The 25,725-nt window shown below is 33.1% G+C and overlaps 2 protein-coding genes and 1 long non-coding RNA gene across 8 annotated transcripts in view; 2 read left to right on the top strand and 1 right to left on the bottom strand.

Annotated features, from left to right (window-relative positions):
• LOC149478306 (uncharacterized) overlaps nt 1-25,076 on the top strand; it is a 48,279-nt gene extending 23,203 nt beyond the window's left edge. For 3 of the 5 annotated variants that reach the window (XM_089709576.1, XM_089709573.1, XM_089709574.1), the window contains exons 2-3: nt 20,718-20,843; nt 24,540-25,076. In XM_089709576.1, the coding sequence (XP_089565702.1) occupies nt 20,718-20,843; nt 24,540-24,766 (353 nt within the window). In that variant the 3' untranslated portion in view covers nt 24,767-25,076. Of the gene's footprint in view, nt 1-3,000; nt 3,235-13,305; nt 13,552-20,717; nt 20,844-24,539 lie in introns of those variants that run through there. The other 2 variants (XM_089709575.1, XM_089709572.1) reach the window with 2 other exon arrangements.
• LOC149478303 (uncharacterized) overlaps nt 1-25,725 on the top strand; it is a 242,386-nt gene that overhangs the window by 164,271 nt on the left and 52,390 nt on the right. The gene's annotated exons all lie outside the window — the stretch shown is intronic.
• LOC149478305 (uncharacterized) overlaps nt 1-25,725 on the bottom strand; it is a 74,966-nt gene that overhangs the window by 36,771 nt on the left and 12,470 nt on the right. The gene's annotated exons all lie outside the window — the stretch shown is intronic.

Genomic DNA, 25,725 nt, shown 5'->3' with positions numbered 1-25,725 from the left:
TGTCTGTACTCTGTGTGTGTGTGTCTGTGTGAGTATGTGCGTAGCATCGAATGGCAACGAGCCCACGAACTGAATGAGAACGAAATTTACCAATTTTGATTTTGTATCCATCAGTCCCCGGAATCACAGACACAATAGATAATCTATTGTGTCGCGCCCCGATCGGGGCGCTCGGTGGTCAATGGGTTAAAGGCTATTTTTTTTTCGTTTCCACCAATCGTTCACTTTTGGAATACAATCTTTACCCTTTATAAGGAATTTCCTTATCCGAGTGAACCAATTAAAACTATTTCCTCTATAAAAGAAAACAATTGAAACAGTAAACATTGAACACAATTGTTTAATTGTTCGTAATAAAAATTATCATAATCAAGTATAGGTAATAATATAAATACTAAGCAAAGAATTATGCAGATTACGAAGCATTTCATATATTTTTATGACCCAAATTTTATGACAAACAAAATCAGCAAATAGTTGGTTGTTATTATTTAAGTGTTTTGTGAGGTTTTAATTATCACTAACTACATAATATTATAATAAAACAAATTCGCTTCCCACTGCCTGTCTAGTATGCTTACATCGGATTTTGATGCGGTTTTTTATAGAGATAGAGTGGATGGAGTTATGTTATATGACCAAACTGTCAAACGACCCAAATTATAAACTTTTCCTACAACTACTCTGTTAAATTGTACATAATTCAAATAAAAAACTGTTATTATTAGACTAAACCCAAACAGTAAATTGATACAATATGGCACAGGGGCACACAGGGGAATATAATAAAAAAAGAATTATCGAAATCGGTGACCAAGGAAAACGGGTTTCATTTTTAAATATATACCTAGATATAAAAAATTGCCTTATATCTATACTCTAATATTATAAAGCTGAAGAGTTTGTTTGTTTGAACGCACTAATCTCCGGAACTACTGGTCCGATTTGAAAAATTATTTCGGTGTTAGATATCCCATTTATCGAGGAAGGCTGTAGACTATTATATCGTCAGGCTAAGACCAACAGGAGCGGAGCCACGCGGGAGAAACCGCGGGTAGCAGCTAGTTACAGATAAATACATTGTTATAGTAGGTATTGAAATATAAAAGGTTTTCATTCAGTAGGTACAAGGGACAATAACCGATTATAACATATAAAGAGTACTACTAATTAACTTAAAACCCTTTTAAATGTGTAATGAGTTCATTTTTACTATTAGTTAGAGTAAAAGTAGGTTTTACTTGTGTTTTCTTTATTCTTTAAAATTCGTGGAACTCTATACGGGTTATGAATGAAAGCAAATGTAAGAAAATACACTACTAAATCTTCTTCTATTATCTAGGTCTACTTTGTATAAATAATCCGAAAGGTAAGATTATTATTTATTACTTTTATTTATAAGTATGAGGATTTATTTTTATTACCTTTTATTTGTTAGATTTTAATAGTAAACAACCTTTACATGAGAAAATATGACGGAAATTTTATGAACAAAATTTCCCTTCAGGATATGAAGACTGCCGGGTCAGTCAATCTATACTAATATTATAAAGCCGAAGAGTTCGTTTGTTTGTTTGAACGCGCTAATCTCAGGAACTACTGGTCCGATTTCAAAAATTCTTTCGGTGTTAGATAGCCTATTTATCGAGGAAGGTCATCACCCTAAGACCAACAGGAATGGAGCAACGCGGGTGAAACCGCGGAGCGCAGCTAGTATTGTATAAGTATTTAAATATAGTTTGTATAAGGTTGTATATATATACCTAGTACTCGTAGAAGTTATATATAATGATTTAAGATTTTCATTTCTATAAGTTATTTGGTAACAATGTCGGTCTCCAAATTGGTGCTATAATTTTGCGAAAATGCTTTGCAAAACCTAATTCATACTAGAAATTTATCGTTCACATTATCGCGTAGAAATTATCTGTATAATTAATGTTAATAGTACTTAATTGAAACCGGTTGTAATTAAACTAATATTTATATAAAAACTTATGAACGATCTTATGTAGAGAAATTTTCGTACGATGTACGACGTAATATGATAGTTTCGTACGATATTTGTTTTGTAATCGTACATTTATTACTAGCTTTCCCGCGACTTCGCTCGCGTTTTCTAAGAAAAATCCGCACAGTTCGCGTTGCCGTGGGATTTCCGGGATAAAACCTATTCTATGTGTTAATCCAAGTTACCCTCTATTTGTGGTAAATTCCATTGTAACCGGTTTAGTAGTCTTTCCCTGAAAGAGTAATAAACATACATACACATACATCCATCCTAACAAACTTTCGCATTTATAATATCAGTAAGATAGGATGACCCACGTGGACCATTTACTTAATTATCAGTGCAAATTACGTTTTTATTTCATAAAATACTTCTCCTGACAATAACGACAATACATCTACAAATAAATATAAATTAAATGCCCTTCCTCTATTATTAAATCTAATCCTTTGGGAGTCACACAATAGATCCATACTAATTTATGAGTTCCATACAATTATCTCTATATAATAACAATAGAAATAACAATTAGCAATAATGCTTTAACAATATAATCAGATTAATATTATGATTGTAGAAATTGAGATCCCTCCTTTTACAATTGAATTATATGAACAAATTGGTACACTAGGGGCCGTATTATGACCTCTTATTCCCAGTCAGTTAATGCCGTGAATTGAACTGACTGGCAAATTCATACATACCATAATTTTTAACCGTGGCTAGTTATTGCGATCATAATATGAATTTGCCAGTCAGTTCAATTCACAGCGTATTCTGTCTGGAAATATGAGGTCATAATACGGCCCCTGACGTTGACAAGAACTGGCCAAAGTATTCCTTGTATAGTTCTTTTCTATGATATTGTACTTTAGTGTAGGTACGAAATAATATGACTTTATGTCCTATTCACACAGGTTTGTGGTTAATGTACGTAGGTTAGCCATCAATGTAGTCATTACGAGCGTTAACATTTCGCCGCGATGTCTTCATTCAACAACCAGCATACTTATCGTGCGTTCGCGTCCGAATTTCTGTTTTGATGTCGATAATTCCTTGATAATGACGTGGAAAGATAAGATTATATGCAAACTCTTTGGTTCGTGTGCTTAATAGTGAAACAAAGATGGATATAGTAACTTCTGTTATGTCCGGTGTGTTTATATTTATGTGCCTGTATTTGTTTTGGATGTGGTTCTGTTTTGGGAACTTTATTAGAAAACGTAAGTGATATGATACTATACACTTTTATATAATGTTTTATAAGGGCTGATTTTTCAATCCTTGGTTAAAACTTATTCATCGAATAACGTATTAAAGTTTAAACTATCATTTCAAAAATGTATTCTAATTGTCCGTATATGATAGTTTACAGGTGACATTTTAAAATGTTCATGTAATAGTTTATTGGACGGATAAATTTTAACCAAGGATTGAAAAATCGGCCCTAAATGAGATATTTTTAAAGAATGGAAAAAATTCTAACCCGCCTCGTTCGCCAAAGCAAAAGACGCAGGTCGAACCCCGCTTGGTGATCAAACTTTTCTATTTTTTTTATTTCGCATAAGTTAAGTTATTATTATCTAATACAATAATCTATAATAAATTGCGTATTTACTCGAGTATTTATAGTTTCTATTATTACATACTTGAGTTTAAATGAACTGCTTAACATAGTTATTGTTTTATGAATGTCCTTTCGATTGCATTGTTTGTACAACTGCAAGAACACTATTTTTAAATATGACATGTTTTAAATAAATGCTGAAAAGATAGCAATATTTTTAAAGTTTGAATATTATCGGATATCTATGAAATGGCTTAAATATTTTAATTAGGTGATAGTGGTCGTTATAACACTTTCATTAATTATTAAAAAACTGTAAGAATTAAGATAATAAATTAATATACAGTTAATTATCATTAGGTGTATCATGTTTTCGTTTTATTTAATGACGCTATAATCTAGGACAGGAAACATGTAAAAACTAAAAACCTTGCCAAGGTCGGATAATTCCCGTAACAACAGGGTAAAAGTAAAATACGTATTAATACGTATTTACCCCCGTCTTTATATATGTACGCATGAAATTATTAATCAACGATTGTTTTTGTAGTTTTTTCCTTCTCTCCTACTGCTGGGTGTTGGCAAAAATAATATTATATATTCACAGTGAAAACACTATAAGGAGGCATTTTCATGTATCTTTAGTTAATAAGATTTTTTTTGTTTTATATATCTCTGTCTTTGTCTCTGTATGTTTTCCAATAAAGAAAATAAATAAATAAATAAAGAGCAGTTATCTATATTTTAACTTATGTAGCCTGGAAGAAATTGCTTATAACCGATAAGGTCGCCATTTGTACTTTACATCCCCACCTGTACAACAATATTATGTATTGCAATGTTAAATGGTGTCGTACATTAAATAGTTATATAAATAAATAAGTTAGTATTTAGGCAACCTACATTCATAATATTAGTTATATCAGCAAACATCAATAATTATCATAAACTTTCGTATTAATTATAAAAGAAATATTATAATAGTTTGGTTTATTTCTCAAGCATTTGCTTTAGGTACCTAGGTACTATACTTGATAAATATAATCAAATTTTTTCTTGTGTCATCTCTACAATATTCTTAATCTTACTAATCTTCTGACTACACTATGCTAACAACTGACGTAGGATCTTAAATAGCTGGTTTTGTATTATGTCACATACAGTTTTACATAGAGATATGAATCCTGGAAACAATGAAAAGCATGACTTCAAAATAATTGCGAAAATTGTGTGCTCTATTTTAAGTACTTGAACCACGAAACTTCGGAATATTAAAAACGGTATAAAAAATGGTTTATATAAACCTTTGGCAAATCTGCCTAACACAAAGAGGAATGTACTTACATACCCTGTGTCACGAAAATTTTATATTATTTAGGTATTGGATTGCATATTATTTCATAACGAATTTTCTTTATATAGTACACAAAACTGCTACCTACATAATATTTATCAGGTAATCCCGGTGAAATCTTATCTGTAGGTACTTTGAACTTTCCCTACATATCCCTTTGATATAACTATCTTTTGAAAATTCTTTATCGTATGAAAACAATACACATGATTTGAATAACAATGTATAAGTACCTACATATACAGGGTTACTTGTTAAACACCAGCAACCTCGCAGGACAAGATAGCTAACATCACAAGTAACAACATTTGTTCTACGACTTTTGGCATAACGCAATAAATTATTTTTAAATGATTTTTTAAGCTTTTATTGTACTCTCGTAACATTTGTAAGTCTATGTTCTAAAAATTATCGAAGGGACGACGCGACGCCCCCTTCCCCCTCTCGTTCGCAGATTAGTAGTGGAGTTTATAATATTCAAACGAAAAATTAAATGAATATTTATTTTTGTATGAATATAAAATCTAACAAATTATCAAAAGTCTTAGAACGAATGTTGTTACTTATGATGTTAGCTATCTTGTCCTGCGAGGTTGCTGGTGTTTTACATAGCTATAGGTAATTAGTAATTACTAATTAGTATTTAGAAATTGTTACAAATTTCATCATATCAACAAATTACAATTATTATGTTTTCATAATTCATCATTATTTTAATCGCTTTTAAATTGAATTGCTATGTACAATTCTCAGTAAATACCATTACTAAAATTACGGATAATAAGGCATTTATTAAAAAAAATTACGTTTGTGCTTTCATTAATTTAACTATTCTTCAGTACAACTTGTGTTTTATAAGGTTGCCTCAAATTAATTTAGTGCGCCTACGGATTCATAATAGCAATTTTCCAAGTATATTCGCTCTATAACTCGAGGCGCCTGGTAAAAAGAGATGAGCAAGAAAATAACGAAACGACTAAGTGAATTTCAATAGGCGTATATTTTTACTAAGCTTTTTCATTTACTAAATCTTAAAATGATAAATATAGACAAAATATTTTAGCTTAAATTCAAAGTCAATTTATTATATTGTCACATCATATCTATATCTATACATTTGTACGGTACATACAATGGAAAGTTTAAATTAATACTTTGGAATAATCATCAGCAAATGTTTGGGTGTCAATAATTTTCATAAACGACCTTAAATGTAAATGATATTAATATATCAGCAAGAATATAAATTATAAATATAAAAAAAGACGTGTCACGTGTGGCACTTGGGGACTGCCGCGGTAAAGCTATTGCATAGCATGCCTTCAAGCCACACCTTCGTGTCCGTCGGAGTGGGAAGCGTGAGGTTTTTTCGTTTCGTTTCGTTCTCGATTCGGTCCCCGCGCTCAAGGCCCGCGATAGAAGCTATGCAATAGCTTAATAAAACGAAGCTATTACACGACGATTAGGATACTGCCAAATTAAATACAATATCACTTGAATAATATATCATTTCTAGAAACCTTTTTCACCATTTGCTCCGTGTTTTGGAACTTTACCCTCACCTTTATTCTCAAAGCAACAAGCATTATAATGTAAAAATAATCACCCGATAAACGTTATCGCATTATACATTCTTAATTTTATATATGATCGATAAAATATCACCAGTTATACGTCAAATACCGATAGCAATAGAACAATGTCGAATTTACCATCTCTATTGTTGTTTATGGTGCTAAATATATTAATATTTTGGATTCTGTATGGTGTTCTTGTGAGATATTTTGGTAAGTTCATTTTCATGTGAGATAGCTTAAGCACCAGGAAAGTTTTGTATTAAATGCACTTTGGTCCTTCATATAACACGTTAAAGTAATTCAACAATATTATTATATAATAGGTAAGGTACCCTTGTTGTAGTTATTAAGAATATCCTGTGATCAAATTAATTATTGAAATAATATAAGGCCGGTTACTCAAGTACCTGCCGCAGGGGCAATATTGGAATTGCACCCTTAATTGTGATGTGTATAGACAAGCAGGGTCTAGTATTTTAACATAGCCTTATTGGCTTTTTAATTGCTCCAACTGCCGTGGACGGTGGAACCGAAATTGTGCTTGCGGCAGGTGCGTCAGTAGCCCACTATTAAGTTGTCGCCCAGCCCGAGTGTGCTGTGAAACGCAGAAAGTTATTTCTTATAGCTTGTTTTTTTAATTTCCTTAATTTTTCTTCCATAAGAACCTTCTCATTTCAAAAGCAAATATAAAATTCGTTTAGCGAAGCTTCTAGCTTTTTACGCCTAGATATTATGTCCTGCCCAGGAAAATATGAATTGAATTGTATCATAACGCTATACAACATTTAGGACCCTTGCAAGTACTGCTCCAACTAAGTCGAAAATGAATAAATCCAATAATTCATATTTTGTTAACGGAAGCACACATTAAAAGCATTCGAATTGAGCTTTTAACGATAAATACCTTTCATTTCACGTTTCACTATGTTTTATTAATGAATTGAATCAAAATTTGAATAAAATATGTGTCAGTTATTAATCTATTGCTTTGTTGCATCCTATTTTTTATTAAACAAACTAAACTAAACAGCCAATATATACTTTACCTTAATACCAATTCAAGGAACATTATCATAGTTGTACAAGTATAGTACTTTAATATCTACATAGACTTATACAGAAACTTAGAAATACTTGTTTTTTTAGTAAAAAAAGTTTAATTACACGAACATTAGCCGTAGTTGGAAACATGCTAAATATAGTAATGTATATTTTGCTTCTAGTTTTCAAATGAGGACATGGATAGAAATTGTAATAACATTGCATTGGTAACGAAGTAATACCTACTAGGTAATTATAAAATATAAATGACTAGCTGCGCCCCGCGGTTTCACCCGCTTGGCTCCACTTCTGTAGGTCTTAGCGTGATGATATTAAGCCTATAGCTTTCCTCGATAAATGGGCTATCTAACACCGAAATAATTTTTCTAATCGGACCAGTAGTTCCTGAGATTAGTGCGTTCAAACAAGCAAACTCTTCAGCTTTATAATATTAGGAAGTAGATATGTATAGATTAATAAAACAAATTTTGATACGGTGAAAGAGTACACTAGTGTACACTGTACATAAATGTATATTTTTGATTTGTCTTTAGATTATAATTTAATAGATCACTGTTCACGTTAATTTTAAACTACAGAAGTTCCATAGAGTAAATTACATAAAGCAGTAAGAACAATACAATTACTAATTGTATTCGATTATATTACTTACGGATTACATCAAAGATGCTATAAAACGTTCAGAAAAATTTGTTAAAAATTAACATTTACTTTACTAAGCACCTGGGTCCGATTATCTATTTGGTAGAGTTATAAAATCGCTATTATCAGTATATGAACGTCTATTGCTATGTAAAAAACGCTGAAACAAACGAACATACTTTTTATATTAAAAATAACAAAAAAAGACGTGTGGCACTCGGGTACTGCCGCGGTAAAGCTCTTGCATAGCATGCCTTCAAGCCACACCTCCGTGCCCGTCGGAGTGGGGAGCGTGAAGTTATTTTCGTTACGGAATTTCTGGATTCGGTCCCCGCGCTCAAGGCCCGCGATAGAAGCTATGCAACTGTAAGTATGTATCGTCTCATCATCATATTCATATTCAATACTTCGTTCATAGATGGCGCTGTGTGCCAATGTAATCCGCGTCACGGATTTTATAAATAAACAATATTCTGTTTATCAATATTTTCCGCCTTTGGTGGGAGGCACAGTGGGAGGTTATAATAAAAAATATGTAAATTTAATACCCATTTTTGCTGTCCATCGATTTCAATTAATTCCTCACAGACTCTTATCTGGGTTATCACCTTATTTTCGATAATAATATAGATTAGATTCATTAATTATCTGTACAAAAGGTACGAAATATTCGTTTTTCATTATTCTTTAACATTGTGTTGCGAATTTAATTGTGTAAAATGTATCCGAGTATTATTTTTTGGATGGCTTTTCTGCTGCTCTTATTGATGGTGGTCGGCATTCGGCAATATCGTAAGTTTTACCTTATAACATTTTCATCATATAATTGTATTCTTTGCAACGATTAGAAGGATTAGACATAAAGTCCTTTGCCATATAGTTCATGCCATGTAGGATATAAAAGCCTTTGCCATAGTTCATGCCATGTAGGTCTTATATTATTCTAAAATACTTGAAAGCTTCATGACAATTGTTTAAGAGTCATTTTACAACAATTTTTTATCACCCCCCAAATTCAGATATGATGTCACTTATAACGTAATAGTTGAGTAATTCATAAACCATTCTTCGGGGAAATTTGAAAATATGTCAGTCACCTGGCTTTTCCTAATCACCTGTATAGAATAATATTGGTATACTTTACATATTAAGGGAATTCCCTCACTGCTAAACAACAAATGTAACCCAGTAGGCTATACACAATGTGAAATAGATAGAGCCACAGTATTACAATATTATTTCCTATTGTAATACTGTGATAGAGCCTTAAAATTTATTTGTGACTAACTGTGCTCCGCGGTTTCACCCGCATTGCTCCGCTCCTGTTGGTCTTGGCGTGATGATATACATATAACCTATAGCCTTCCTCGATAAATGGGCTATCTAACACCGAAATAATTTTTCAAATCGGACAAGAAGTTCCTGAGATTAGCGCGTTCAAACAAAAATACTCTTCAGCTTTATAAAATTAGTATTGATTTTTAGGGTTCCGTAGCCAAAATGGCAAAAACGGAACCCTTATAGTTTCGTCATGTCCGTCTGTCCGTCTGTCCGTCTGTCCGTCTGTCACAGCCGATTTACTCGGAAACTATAAGTACTACAGTGATGAAATTTGATGGGAATATGTGTTGTATGAACCGCTACAAAAATATGACACTAAATAGTAAAAAAAAGAATTGGGGGTGGGGCCCCCCATACATGTAACTGAGGGATGAAATTTTTTTTTTCGATGTACATACCCGTGTGGGGTATCAATGGAAAGGTCTTTTAAAATGATATAAAGTTTTCTAAAAAACATTTTTCTTAAAGTGAACGGTTTTTGAGATATCAGCTCTCAAAGTCGTAAAAAGTATGTCCCCCCCCCCTCTATTTTTATAACTACGGGGTATAAAATTCTAAAAAAAATAGAGGTGATGCATGCTAATTAACTCTTTCAACGATTTTTGGTTTGATCAAAGTATCTCTTATAGTTTTTGAGATAGGTTGATTTAACTGTAATTTATTATATTTGCTGCTACGGAACCCTTTGTGCGCGAGCCCGACTCGCACTTGGCCGGTTTTTTATTCAGTTAAACTTGTCTGAGGTTCTCTAGTAGTCTAGTTGTTTATACTAATTGGACATTATGCGTTATATTTAGACTTATGTCTTTAAATAATCTGATAAATGTTTTACAGACGTTTTGTTTTGTAGAACACGTCATCGTCTTTTATCTGTATTCATTTTGTTGAAAAGTATTGCTGTGCGAAGGAAGAGCTTTTGGTTTCGCTAAATTTCTATGATCGGCCGTTATTGCAGAATGTAGATGTTTATTAATCGCCATAATGGCGGCAAACATCGACGAGTATTACATTTTGTTGGGCCAACGCTGCCCATTGTGAAGAGGGCCAGTATGACAACTCGAACATATTATTCGTAAGAGAAAAAGTTATTTGATAAAAGCGAGAAGTATGGTAGATGTTTTTGAAAATGTGAAAGAAAAACCTTTGAAATACCTAAGGCAATATTTGATATTAAAATGTAAACAGTACCTAAATGATAGAATATATTTTGATGTCGATTTCCTATAGATAATAGAAAGATTATTTTGATATTATCTGCGAGGCGCGGAATATTTTGTACGTGTAAGATAAAATAAGTATGTCCCAGTTATTTTAATTATTTAATAGATAATAATTTGTACTTAATAACATAGATGGAAAGGTATCCACAATCATCCATAACATCCTTACAATCAGACCCAATACCTATTGGGTCTGATTGTAAGGATGTTTCTTTGTCGGGTCGTTATGACAACCACGTGTTAAAAACTATTTCAAATACGCTTATGAATATAAGCTTATTAAAAAGTGCTAAATACAAACATACAGGTGAAGCATTCGCTTAGACTCGTTAAGGCTCTATTTCAAACAGATGTAATTCAAACTTTGTACTATCAAATATCAGTGACAATACCATAATTTACAAGTACAAATAAGCGTGTTTTTAAGATAAAAAAAAATTGTGTTTGTTTCGCTCAAAATTTCGTTTTCGAACTTATCAGCTACGTGAAAAAGGAATCTTTTAAAAATCATAAAAAAACAGTTGCAGTAAAAACGTACATATAGAGAGAATAATATATTTCTGGAATTGAATTAATATCGATCAAGATAGTGGTGACAACGGATTTTCATTACCGCGATCTAGATAGGGTTTGGATAGACGAGTAGAAAATAGATACCTATTTATTACTTTTTTTAAGGGTTGGAATATATTCCTGACATCGTATAAGACATAACCTGCAAAATACTTCTATTTCGATACTGAATTTATGACATAGGTACCCGAACATTTTGCGACTCTTTCTTCTTTCTGTCATAGCCCGGTTTAACCAGTGTAAGTTGAGGCCAATGCGTTCTGTTATTTGCAACCCGATTTTTATAAGATATTTGCATAAAAAATATGACGCTTTTCCATAAAAATTTGATAGCAATCAAAGTAAATATTTGACAAATAATCGTATATGAGTTGAAAGTCTCTACTATACCTAGATAAAGCAAATATTATTTCTTCCAATTTTGTGCTCAACTGTACCCCATACATTGTCTAGGTAAAATACATTTTTTAGCTGATTATACTCGTCACCAGACTTTAAAATAGCAGTACTTATTTCCTAAGCCACAAGGGTGATTTTCGCACGAAAATAAAAATAGAACAAAGAATATTTTGCAAATGGATAAAATTTTATGTCACGATTACATGATCGATGCCATGTAAAGATATTTTATTCTAAACCATTTAGTTCTGTGATTGGTACTTCAAGGAATTCATTGCATTTATTTTTATAATCTTACAAAATGACTCCTAATATTTTAATTAAATATTAGTGACGTCGGAACTTTAAAATTATAGTGTCACACTATGTGAATAGTGTTGTACACTTTAAAAGTACGAAAGTGCAAAGTGAAAGTGTAAGTGTTGAAAATGATTGCGTCAGACTCTAAGGCGGTGGAAGACGGGCCACCAACATTGTCTTTAGTGTATATTTCTGTTCTTTCGACGCTTCTGGTCATGAGTTTTGTCATCATGTGCATCAAGATGGCCTCTATAAGTAAATGTTTTAATTCTAATTGCTAGACTTTAGTTGTTTTTGTATTTAAAAAAAAGTACTAGGCGTTTAGTAAAGTAGGTACCTTTTATTCTATTCATACTTAAGAAAAGTAGCATAGGTAAGCGAATGGTTACTTATTCCCAAAAGTGTATGCTACACAAAAAGTGCATTATTAACACTAATAAAACATTATTAGACATTATTCCGAGTAAGAATACGTTTCGGGGCTGATTTTTCAATCCTTGGTTAATACTTATTCGTCGAATAACGTACTAAACTACCATTTCAAAAATGTATTCTTTGGCCGTATTTGACATTTTAATATAATCGTGTTTGTCATTGGACAGATAAGTTTTAACTATGGATTGAAAAATAGGCCCTTAAATGTCTTTGTCACTTCAATTTCTTTTATCTCGTATCAGTTTTGTTTTCTTTAATGTATCTATGATCTTATCTAGTTGGTACAATGAAGTTTAATTAGGGCTGATTTTTCAATCCTTGTTTAAAACTTATTCGTCGAATAATGTTTTATACATACCATTTTAAAAACGTATTCTTATTGCCCGTATTTGACAGTTTACGTGACATTTTAATATTGTCGTGTAATATTTTATTGGACCGTATAAGTTTTATCCAAGCATTGAAAAATCGGCCCTTAGTGTTATTTCTTACTTGCTTTCCATTGGATAGAAAGACAATAAAAAGTTATTTTTGAAAATAATGGAAATAAATAAATCAATAGATTAGGTAAGCATATCGTAGTTTAATAGAAAAAAACACGTAGGTACTACATCTATAAATAATATCTCAATATATTCTTTACCACAGATGATATTTACATCTGTTGGTTCAACTTATCATGAAAGTATCCGATAATGTCAATAGTATCAGATAAATTTATTGAGAGCACTCGAACATCCACATACCTAGCAGTTATCAAACGCCTTTGTGTGAAAATGTGTCCAAAAATTTATAAAAACAATTAAAAAAGTGTTATAATTACTAGTGATACACTTCAAGTGTTTGTCTCGCAAACATTTTTTCAAGTGTCAAAATGTCGCCTATTTACGGTCATCCTAACTACGATTTCCCGGATGAAATCGTCGAGGATAGAGCCGTTGAGGATGGGATCGATGAGGATGTCAAGGATATTGGGATTACGGAGATGACGATGTGGTATTCTATGGTGCTGGTGTCTATTATTGTTGTATGGATGCTGCTGTACTTCTGCGTTCGATTGCTCGCTTTACGTACGTAGTTTTTATAGTATTGTGTACATTTTTATATTGGTGGTTTACGTAACTGCACAAGTCTTGTAGGTCGATTCGATTTGTTGAGACTATCTACAAGTGATTTAAAGTATGACGCTAATCATTAAGTATTAAAACAATATATTTTTAGTGCTCTGAAGTCCCGTTTTCATGGTAAACATATGAAACATGTTGTTGCTCCTCAGTTGAGAACTTTTCAACATGTTGACAGCAACTGAAAAACCTGTTCGTTCAACTTTGTTGGTTAACAAATGTTTACCGCTTCAGCAACAAAATTTGTATTGTTTACCATGTTTTTATATTTAACTATAATTAGCGTCGAACTTTAAAGAACCTTAATTGGCGATATAGCACAATAATTAATAATAATAGGTTAAGCAAATTCTACTTTTCGATTATATAAAAGTTAAATACATAACATACGAGTCTTTTCAATATAAAAAAATATAATATGATATAAAAACGGCTGTGATAAAACAAAGAAATCAATAGCAAATATCAATTCTTGACGTGCTTTGTGACCTTATCTACGTGTTAGAAGAAAAAATACAATGGAGATAATCTTTTTGAAAATATCTGAGTGCGTTGAGATTGTGTTTCGTGAGATAAATAAACCAAATACATATCTTTACTAATATTATAAAGCTGAACAGTTTGTTTGTATGCTTGAACGCGCTTATCTTAGGAACCATAGGTCCGATTTGAAAAATTATTTCACTGTTAGATATTCCATTTATCCAGGAAGACAGGAGAAGGTATATACCATAATGCTTAGACCAATATAAACGGAGCAAGACGGGTAAAACCGTAGGGCACAGTCGCTAGTTACTAGTAACACAATTAATATCATAATAGTAGACAGGGTGTAATCGTTAAGTGTGCACAGGCAATTATTCCGTAACTATTACAGTTATCAAAAAGCTTTAAACTGATATTGAAAGTTTGAGTTTAATGAGCGTTTCATGTAACATTTTTGGATATTTCGCGTTTTATTTTTATAAAGTTATTAATCATTAGGTATGTATAGTACTTTCGATATCAGTTTAAAGTTTTTTGATATTTGATTATGCGCTTACCAACACATTTTGCGATTCATTTTTATATATAAAGAAGATTTATACAGGGTAACTTGTAAAACACCAGCAACCTCGCAGGACAAGATAGCTAACATCATAAGTAACAACATTTGTTCTACGACTTTTGATAATTTGTTAGATTTTATTTTCATACAAAAATAAATATTCATTTAATTTTCCGTTTGAATATTATAAACTCTACGCGCATCCCAAAAATTACGTAAACAAGAAGCGAACGAGAGGGGGAAGGGGGCGTCGCGTCGTCCTTTCGATAATGAATAGAACATAGACTTACATAATTATGTTAAGAGAGTACAATAAAAGGTTAAAAAATTATTTAAAAATAATTTATTGCGTTATGCCAAAAGTCGTAGAACAAAATATGTTGTTACTTATGATGTTAGCTATCTTGTCCTGCGAGGTTGCTGGTGTACAAGTAACCCTGTATATTATATTACTAGCTGTGCCCGCGACTTCGTCCGCGTGGAATAGTGACTGCATAGTAGGTGACTACTTAACTTTTATTGAATAAACACGTACTACCATAAATAATTAAAAGAACTGTTAGTAAAATTTATTACTAAACTGAGCTAAAAAATAAAAAATAAATGCCTAGTTATGTTTGTAAAATTTATTTTAAATTATGTCATATTATTTTTAGGCACCAGGAGGGAAGGGAGCAAATTTATTTTTCTTCCTTCCTTGTATGGATGTTTTTGACAATATATCATGCAGCAACTGAGCGCCGAGACAAACTTCAAAACGCAAAGGAATAGAATCCGCTATCGATACTAATTGACATAAGCGTATGATGTTTTGCTAAGGATTTGTTCACCCTACCAACGGCGACGACGACCACGAACAAAATTTTCATCCAGTCGCAATTTAACAAAATTGTGCAAAACATAATTAGAATAAAATATTAAAATTTCCTGTCGTTCTAGTGCTTGGAATTTTTTTTTTGAGATCAATGAATGAAAAAATAGATTTTTCGTAGAAACGGTAAAATTATCTATAAAAAACTTCAAATACATTGTTTTCTAGGAGCCACCGTTTCTACGAAAAATCTATTTTTTCATTCGTTGATCTCAAAAATAAAAATTCCAATCACCAGAACGACAGGAAATTTTAATAATTTATTTTTAATTGTGTTAAGCACAATTTTGTTAAATTACGACTGGATGAAAATTTTGTTCGTGGTCGTCGTCGTCGTTGGTAAGGTGAACAAATCCTTAGCAAAACATCATACGCTTATGACAATAATTAGTATCGATGGCGGATTCTATTCCTTTGCGTTTTGACGTTTGTCTCAGCGCTCAGATCTTTCCTGTCTCACGCCTGTAGTAACTAAACCGTTTAGACCGTGCAATAAAAATTAAATTAAAAAAAAAACCAACGCAACGAAGAAAAGTGCATAGAAAAAGGAATAAATAATTTTACAAACTTCCCGAAGATCTTTAAAAATAAATACCATTTTAAATATTTATAAAAATAAAAATGTTGTGTGGTTTTATGAAACCACGGTAAAAGTGAAACTTAGGCACAAAATTATCGTATTTGTACTATAATAATTATCGTACGGTTCCGAACACTGCTTTATACCTACTCGGCAGCCGACCGTCACGCGACATGCGCTACACAGACCAAAAAGTTTGAGACGATGTAATAAAAGTTTCACTTTAAAAAAACAAAGTCGGGGCTGCCATACCATCATTATCATATCATATACAATTATATTTTTTTTATAATGGTACTTAATTTTAAAGATCGTCGGGAAGTTTGTAAAATTATTATTTATTCCTTTTCCTTCGTTGCGTTGGGTTTTTCTTTTTAATTTTTAAATTTTTAACTTCGGTTTCTTATTTTCATGTGATATTGTCAAGTGAGTTTTTGACCTCTACCTCCATATTACATTCCTACATCATATTGATATCTATAAGTTTGTTGCTCCTTGACATCTTTTAAGTAGGGCCGTAACCGTGCACAAATTGTAATGGATCACAGTGGCAAAAGAAGTGGTATCTTTAGGAAAAAAAAATTGCCAAGAGCCAGGCCTATGTGGCTTTGAGTAGAGTTCAAAATTTCCAGGGTGTGGCTATCCTCCCGCTCCCATATCCCCCTCTTCTTTCACAGACTTTCAACCCTTCTCTTTCCACACCTAGTAAATGGCAGAACCGATTTTGATGTAAACCATGTTATCTAATTATACCTATATGTATTATGTACACGTCATATCCTGTCGTTTGATGCTCCATTTGGTTTATTTATCTAACCACTGTCACCCCTAAATGTAATAAATGGATGAACCGATTTCGATAAAACACGTTGCTCTTTTTTATATTTTGATATGCCGCTTGAGTATATTATTTGATCACATTCGATTATTGTTCATTCCCACTTTTACCGCTGTAATCTAATAAATGGATAAACCGAATTGGATAAAAATATAACTAATATTTTTTCCCACATTCCCACTTTTACCTCTATATACCTAGGTATAATAAATGGATGAACCGATTTTGATACACTTTATCTAAGAACCAGCGTCGGAAAATATGCTGCCTAACACGCATCTAATTCGTATTACCTGTTAGCGAGCTACGGTGGCACAAACAGACACACATAGCGGTCAAACACTTATCACCCATCTTTTTGCGTCAGGGGTTAAAAATATAATACGACATAATTTAAAGGACATTTTATGTATAAAATTTACCTAGAAGTAAGCATAATTCTAATTTGACCCGCTTACCCCCCCACCCTTGGGGACTTTCGATATGATCACCTGGACATTTATAAAGAATAACTGTAGCGTATAACAGATAACTTACGTTTTATCGTACACTGTATAGTGTACAATAGAATGCCTTAGCAAATGTTCGCCGTGAATACTTAAATGGTCATAACTTTTTTATTTACGAACCGATTAACATGAAATAAACACTAAATGTTAAATGAAGATTACTACAATATATTAATGAAAATCGCATCTAAATCGGATAAGCCGTTTCTGAGATTAGCGTGCACAAACATACAGACAAACAGACAAAAAAATTTATAACTTCAGTTTTGGTTTTGGGATCGATTTAGTAATAACCCCTGCTATTTTTTTTTACATATTTTTATTGTGCAGACATCACTTTTCTAGAATTTTATTATATGTATTGATTGACCACGCGCAAGGTTACTAATTTCCACTACATCCTCATGAACATTGAATCTGTAAATAAAAAAAAATCAAAAGATAAGTACCTAATTTTATTAAAAAGCTACTAACAAAATATAAAGTTTTATCAAGAACTAAAGTGACCTTCTTTGGGCGTATAATATAGTCTTGTAAAAGTTATACATACATAAAAATAAAATTTCATCATTTTCTTATTTTGTCATAACTTTAACTAATTAAAAACATGAGTCTAACTATATAATTATAATAATAAACAATAAATATAAAAGCTACAACTTACCTTTTGTGGGAACGCAAGAAGGCGAAAATTAAAAAAAAGCCGAAGATTTTTAAAAATGTAACCAATGAACACAATCACTGTTATCTACTATTACCCAAAGAGAATACAAATACTACGTCTATTACCTATATAACTGTAATGGAAACATCTACCCTCACTTATAAAAATTTAGTATATTCACATGAAATATAAGCGCACCTGAAATGGACTCTGGGAAGATATGAATTATTTATTTAACTTTAAAAAAAAACAACCTCACCAACATCATAATTCATAATATTTAAATTATGAATTTCCAAGGAGCGTTAATATTATGTAAATTGATTTAATTTTAATGAAATCTCATAGATGGCGCTGTTTTAAATTTGTCTTTATACTACTAAGATTCATTATACTGTTTCTCTGCCAAAATTACTTAAATGATGTAGTTTTTATAGTGTAAAGGTAGACAATAGCATGGCTTACTCAAAAACAACATTTAAACATGAGTCTTTATATTGTACGCTGTCGTAGTACACGGAATACGTAAGAAAAATAAAAGTTCATAGCTCCTCCCCCGAAGGTGATAGCATGATAATATGTATATAACAGCCTGACCCGACCTGTTAGTAATATTCATACAAAATTTGAAGTAAATCCGTGCAGTACTTTCTGAGATTAGCCTGGACAAACATACAGACAAACAGACAAACAGACAAACAGACAAACCGACAAACAGACAAACAGACAAAAATTCTAAAAACTATGTTTTTGGCTTCTATATCGATTATAGATCATGGATTATGTATTCTTTTAAAAAAATATTCAATGTACAGTTTTGACTTTCCTACGATTTTATTATATGTATAGATATAGACACTTTAAACTGAAATAAATTAATCTACCTATATTATATAGTGGTGTAAGTGTAGGTATATTGCTTTTTATACAATTTAAATTTTTCGTCTAGAATTATTGAGATATACGTTTGCAATTGTTATCAATTAACTGTTGCGTTTATTTTAAGAATAATTTTCAATTTATTGGCATGTATTTCAGTTTGTGATTCAGGTTTCCTAAGAAGTAAATCTTATCATAACTTATTATCAGTCTAAAATCATCGACTTGATATCATTATTGTGTATAAAAACAATAAAATACAATCATTTTTATATTTTACATTTAGAACAGCCCTAACCTCAAAACCATATAACCCAAAAAAGTAAACTAAAAAAAGATTATCTGTTATATTGATGTTATATTATAACCTATTTGATTATTATAATCTGTGAGATAAAATAATTATTAGTACTGTATAAAAAGCAACAAGCTTTTACAATTTGTTTATTATGAACGTTGATTTGAATACAAAACGTAGCGAAGATTTAAAAATTTTAGTTCGTTATAGTGATTTATGTTTAATAACAGTGATGTGAATACCGGTATTGAACCGTTATATTATTCTCACGATAAATCGGTTTCGAATATCTTTATATGTATTAGGTAAAATGGAAGTTAACGATACACATTTATTTAGTGACAATAAAAGTGAACAATATCAACGTTTTGCGTTGTGTTTAGTTGTTTTATGTGTATTTATATTTTGCGTTGGAGTATTATCATTCCTTCTTAGATTAATGAATATTGGTAAATATTTTTATTCTTCTTTGTTCTACTCAGATGTCATTCATTACATTATAAGAAAAATAACTATTTTAAAACATTAAAACTCAAAAAGGCATAGAAACTGCATAGACTTGCAAGTGCTCAATGTTTTCCTCTTTTTCATTCATACTAATTAGGTGTCAAATTTGAACATTAAGCCTCTGATACATATGGAGTAGGTAAATACTGATCGCATTTCCTCTTCCCGTTATATAAATTGTAATTAGATATTATGTAACCATTATCTTTACAATCGCTAGCTTACAAAAGCAACGTGTATGTTTTGGTGGTTGGTGGTTAATAAATAGGTACATATTAGATTTTTTCTTCGTATCGTATTTGCTCATCTGTTTTTTTTTATCAAACGAATCTTTTACCGAAAAAGTATCTTATCAAATCAGTACAAAATTATAATTTTTTGCGAACTGAATGCTTCGTCATGATTTATAATTTTGACGAAATACCTAGTAGGATTTACGTACCCTATTTTTTAAACTATATTAATTAGTTGAAGAAATTAGGCTTATAATAGGTATTTTGATATAATTTATAATTAGCTATAATATAATGTATAACAAGGTAGAATTATTATAATTAAATTAACAAATAAAATATCCAATGGCATTATCAAAGTTGAAGCTGCTGGGTTTGAATAAGCAAACCAGCAAGCATTACAAACATAGTTACAAACATGATTCGATTTCGCCATTTAAGTAAATTCCTACGATAGCTATTTTAATTCAGATCTCAATTTTGGTCCAGTATCTTTAATCCAATGAATATTTAGTTCTACTGACCAAATTTCGCTGATTTAAATATCTACCAAATTACATGCAGAATCCTAATCGAATCATTGTTTAGTGAAAGTGTTTATTGCTCCTCAAAAACTTTTATACTAAGCTGTAGGATCAAGGATGTTTATTCAATGTATACTAACTAGATTTGTTCTCAATTCCAGGACAAAAGACGCGCAATCCGCAGCAGAGGCGACCGTACATGGGTACCCGTTCCCGAACATCTCTGCCAACAGCGGAGCCCACTATTTACGTCAGTCCGGCCAACTTGCCCCCACCGCCCAAATATGGTACGTAGACCGGTTTAATAAATCATTTATTTGCCAGTATTAGGTAGATATACAAAGATGTTACTTGCCAGTATTAGGTAGATATATCCTCGCGCTGGCCCTCGCGGCGTAGGGGAGCGTCCCCCGGGTGGCGGATGGGGGGATGGTCGGTAGTACAGCCTAGCTACGCTACCGGCTAAGTCCGATGGACTCGCTGACCAACGATGGGTGTGGTCCTCCAGCAATATGGGGGTTGTGCGGCGGGTTAACACCCCTCCCACGTAAAAATCTTTATGTTACGAAACTGAGTACAAGAAATAGAAAATCCGATCCCAAAAACGACGACTTAAGGCATGGTTTAAAGGACTTACGATTAGCTACATGGAATGTTCGCTCTCTGTTTCGGCCTGGTGCCGTCTACCAGGTAAATTGTGAGTTGCTCAGATACAATATAAAAGTAGCTGCACTCCAAGAAGTAAGATGGCCGGGCAAAGGGGAGTGCAATATTGACGACAACGCGATATTATTTTATAGCGGTAATGACGCTGGACACCATACACACGGTACTGGATTCATAGTCGCCAAAGATTTCATCCATAATGTCATTCGTTACGATGGTATATCCGACCGATTATCAGTACTACGCCTCAAAGGTCAATTTGCTAATATATCCCTGGTAAACGTATACGCTCCAACAGAATTAGCGGAAGACGAAACCAAGGATCAGTTTTACGAACAGCTTGAACTACTATACGACCAACTACCGAGCTACGATATTAAAATAGTACTGGGGGATTTTAATGCCAAAGTTGGACAAGAGACGATTTATGTCCCCACAATCGGACTACATAGCAAACATGCAAACTCAAACGATAATGGGTTAAGACTCATAAGTTTTGCTTCAGCCAAAGCTATGGTGATCAAAAGCACTATGTTTCCGCACAAGGACATTTATAAGGGAACTTGGCGATCCCCGGATGGACACACCATTAACCAGATCGATCACGTAGCGATTGATGAGCGTCACAAAAGGACCATCGAGGATGTTAGAACCTTTCGCGGAGCAGATTGTGACAGTGATCACTACATGTTAGGAATTAAACTAAAGTTTAGAATTAGATCAGTAAGAAAACACATACCAAAGGCAGACGAAAGAATTGATGTAGATAATTTAAAAACACAGGATATAAAACAAACATTTCAATTAGAGTTAAGCAATAGATTCAAAGATTTAGATACTACGGAAAGCATTGACACTGTATGGGATAAAATAAAGAATACCACAAAAGAAATTGGATTTAAAGTTTTAGGGAAAGTCAAAAGGAAAAAGCGAAGGAAGTGGTGGAACCAAGAGTGTGAAGGCAAATTGGTAGAAAAAAGACATTATAAGATCTTGGCAGAGCAGGACAGGCAATGGAACGTAAAGTACATGGAATGCGGCTCACAGCTAAAGAAAGCGATCCGCAGAGCCAAAAGACAGCATCTCGATGGCCTCATACAAAATATGGAGACTTTTATACGCGCTGGTGAATCGAGGAAATTTTACAAGGAAGTGAAAACCACAAAAAAAGGTTATCAACCCACTACACAAATACTGGAGGACGTCAATGGGAACCTCATCACCGACAGCGAGGATATAAAGATGGCATGGCGAGATTACTTCCAGAGCCTACTCAACTGCCCACCTCCTCAAGCCGAAATCATCAGGGATAAGGATGACAATTACGAAGATGTACCTCCTCCCACATTCGCAGAAGTGCACAAGGCAATTATGCGGCTGAAAAACAACAAAGCACCAGGTATTGACGGCGTGCCTTCTGAAGTGTGGAAGCAAAGTGGAGCGGTGGTGCAATCCAAGTTATATGAAGTCCTCAGAAAGATATGGGATGAACAGATACAGCCGAAAGATTGGAATACGGGAATAATATGCCCAGTCCACAAGAAGGGTAGCAAGAAAAAGTGTAGCAACTACCGCGGGATTGCTCTGTTGCCAACAGCGTATAAGATCTTTTCGTACATACTGCTAGATCGACTGGAACCTTACGCGGAAAGAATTCTCAGCGATTATCAGTGTGGGTTTCGTCGGAACCGAAGTACGATCGACCAGATTTTCCTTATCAAACAGATAATGGAAAAGAGGTGGGAATATTCTCAGAGCATGCACGCGCTATTTGTGGACTTCGAGAAGGCGTACGATAGCATTGATAGGGGCGCCCTTTTTGCTATCTTAAAGGAGCTTGGTATCCCAATCAAACTGGTGGATCTAATAAAGGTGGCTATTGGGGAGAGTAGCATGCATGTAAGGGTAGGTAAAGAACTGACAGAAGGCTTCGCGGTGTTCACCGGATTAAAACAAGGTGATTCCCTGTCACCTGTGCTATTCAATTTAGTACTGGAATATATCCTGCGTAAAATGCTTGCATTGGATTGGGGAGTGTCACTGAATGGAAAGCATAAGGTGATTGGGTATGCTGATGACCTCGCATTGTTAGGTGAAACCCGCGATGAAGTGAGCGAAGCCGCGAGTATCTTGAAAGAAGAAGCGGAAAAGGTTGGACTAAAAATCAATGCCAACAAAACGGAATATCTCCACATGAAGCGGTATAGAGATACACGAGCTCAACGCCAAGACCTACAGGCTGGAGATACGACGTACAAAGGAGTTGCCAGTTTCAGATATCTGGGTTGCACTATAACTGACTCACATTCCAGGGAGGAAGAAATTAATATCCGTATCCAAAATACCCTGAAATGTGGTGCAGCATTGCATAAGGTGCTCGCGTCCAGGCTTCTGAGCAAAAACACCAAATTGCGTATATACAAAACGGTCATAAGACCAATACTTATGTATGGGTGTGAAGCCTGGACCCTGACCCAGATTGAAGAACGCAAGCTTTTAGTCACCGAAAGAAAGCTTCTTCGCAAGATCTTTGGTCCCACCAGACGAGAGGATGGAAGCTGGAGAGTCCGAACAAATGCCGATCTAGAAAAACTAATGGCCGAGCCAAATATACTTGGAGAAATAAAAGCACAACGGCTCCGTTGGCTCGGTCATGTAGAAAGAATGGGTGAGGAACGAGGACTGAAGAGGGCATACTTGGGGCGACCCCTGGGCCGACGGCCGGTTGGACGACCTAGGTATCGCTGGCGCGATCGACTAGAGGCGGACCTGCGCGTGCTACGAGCCAATAATAATTGGCAAGAGACCGCTCAGGACCGGGGAAGATGGAGAGTTCTCGTCTCAGAGGCCAAGACCCACTTTGGGGTTTCAGCGCCAGAGGAGTAAGTATTAGGTAGATATACAAAGATGTTACAATTCAGTTTTTCAGCATGTTTAGCATGCAAATTTATCACATCTATATAATTAAAAGTCAATTAATCGGTCGTATTTCTCAGAATAAATGCATATGCATTACTTATAAGAGGAAACGGGGATTATTTTTACTTCGATTTGATAGATCGATTACTCAGTATATTTTTTTTTAGCAAAAGCTTGTGTAAGCTAGTGTTATAACACAGTTGCATATAGGTTTTATGTTTATTAAATGACTGTTTCATTCCTACATTTTATATTTCTCAACATACAAATAAAGCCACATTGCATTAAATTTTGTAAATAATTTGTACTGTTCAATTTTGATCAGTACATCCGAAAGTAATTTATATTACAATCAATATAAATTTAACAAATTACTTATCCTTTATTTCTCATTACAGAGGCGATGCCCCCACCAAGTTACGAAGAAGTGGTCGGTATCCACTATCCAGCATACCAACCACCAGTACAACCAATCAGTCAGCCAATAACAAACGCGTTAGTAACGCAAAGCTCGAATTCAACTGTTACAAATACCGATACCAATACCACACCCAACGAAACGATACCAGAAACGACAACGGTAACGACTATCGATGAGCGACGTCCAGTCGCTGTAGCGACATGAACCAAATAAGAAATATTTATATGTATTAATTTAAAACCAGTATTCACGGGGCCAATTGTACTTTAAGATATTACATTACCAAAGACAGGTGAAATATAAAATTTAATATGTACCAATATATAATAGGACTTATTACTCTCTGCCATACAATTATGACCGGGAATAAATACTTTTTGCACAAATACGTAATATTTTTCCACACTACTTGAAGCCCCAAACTGGTATGCATTTAGGCTTCAAGCCATATTAAATATCTTATACGATTTTGTGATATAGAGCAAACGGGTTCTGAAAGTCAATTAACATTTGGTGTGAAAACGCTTGATAATTACCTGAGATTATGTATTCATATTTCTATATACTTAATTTTACTTGTCTAGTCAAGTACATTATGTCGTATAGTAATATAAAAACATTTCCAAATCAGTTTTTACACTACTGAGAGTAGGTTTATATAAAAAAACTTGCAAAAATTAAAAAGTGATTATAGGTATTTTCACATCACTCACCAAGTATTTTTGAGTATTTAACTTAAATTAATAATCATGTCACATGTACATAATATTGTACACAGTTATTGGAAATCAATATGAAGAATACCTATGTATCTTTTCAATACTATAAGTATAAAAGTAACAGTGATTTCACAACAGTTACTAAATCGTTACCGTTACGGGTGCGTTATTAGTTTCATAATAATAATATGTAAAACGAAACCGAAATAACTATTTTTAAATAACTTTAATAATCTTCAGTCTTCATTGAGGACGTAAGACTGATCATTGTTAAATTATTGAATTATTATATTAATGGACAATGAAATATTTTTATAAGAACATATTGTTATACCGAATGCGGTATAAATGTATATTTGTAAATTACGTGTTAATATATTTATAATAAAAATATTTAGTTATAAGTAACGGTTGTTTTATTTTTGTTTTGATTTCTCTTCTTCT

The sequence above is a fragment of the Colias philodice genome, chromosome 22 (assembly GCF_061535455.1).
Source record: "Colias philodice isolate Cphi_HAF_F1 chromosome 22, ilColPhil1 Martin Lab GWU primary, whole genome shotgun sequence".
Classification (NCBI taxonomy): Eukaryota; Metazoa; Arthropoda; class Insecta; order Lepidoptera; family Pieridae; genus Colias; species Colias philodice.
The sequence above is the reverse complement of the archived record's forward strand: the minus strand, read 5'-3'. Positions and strand labels throughout refer to the sequence as shown.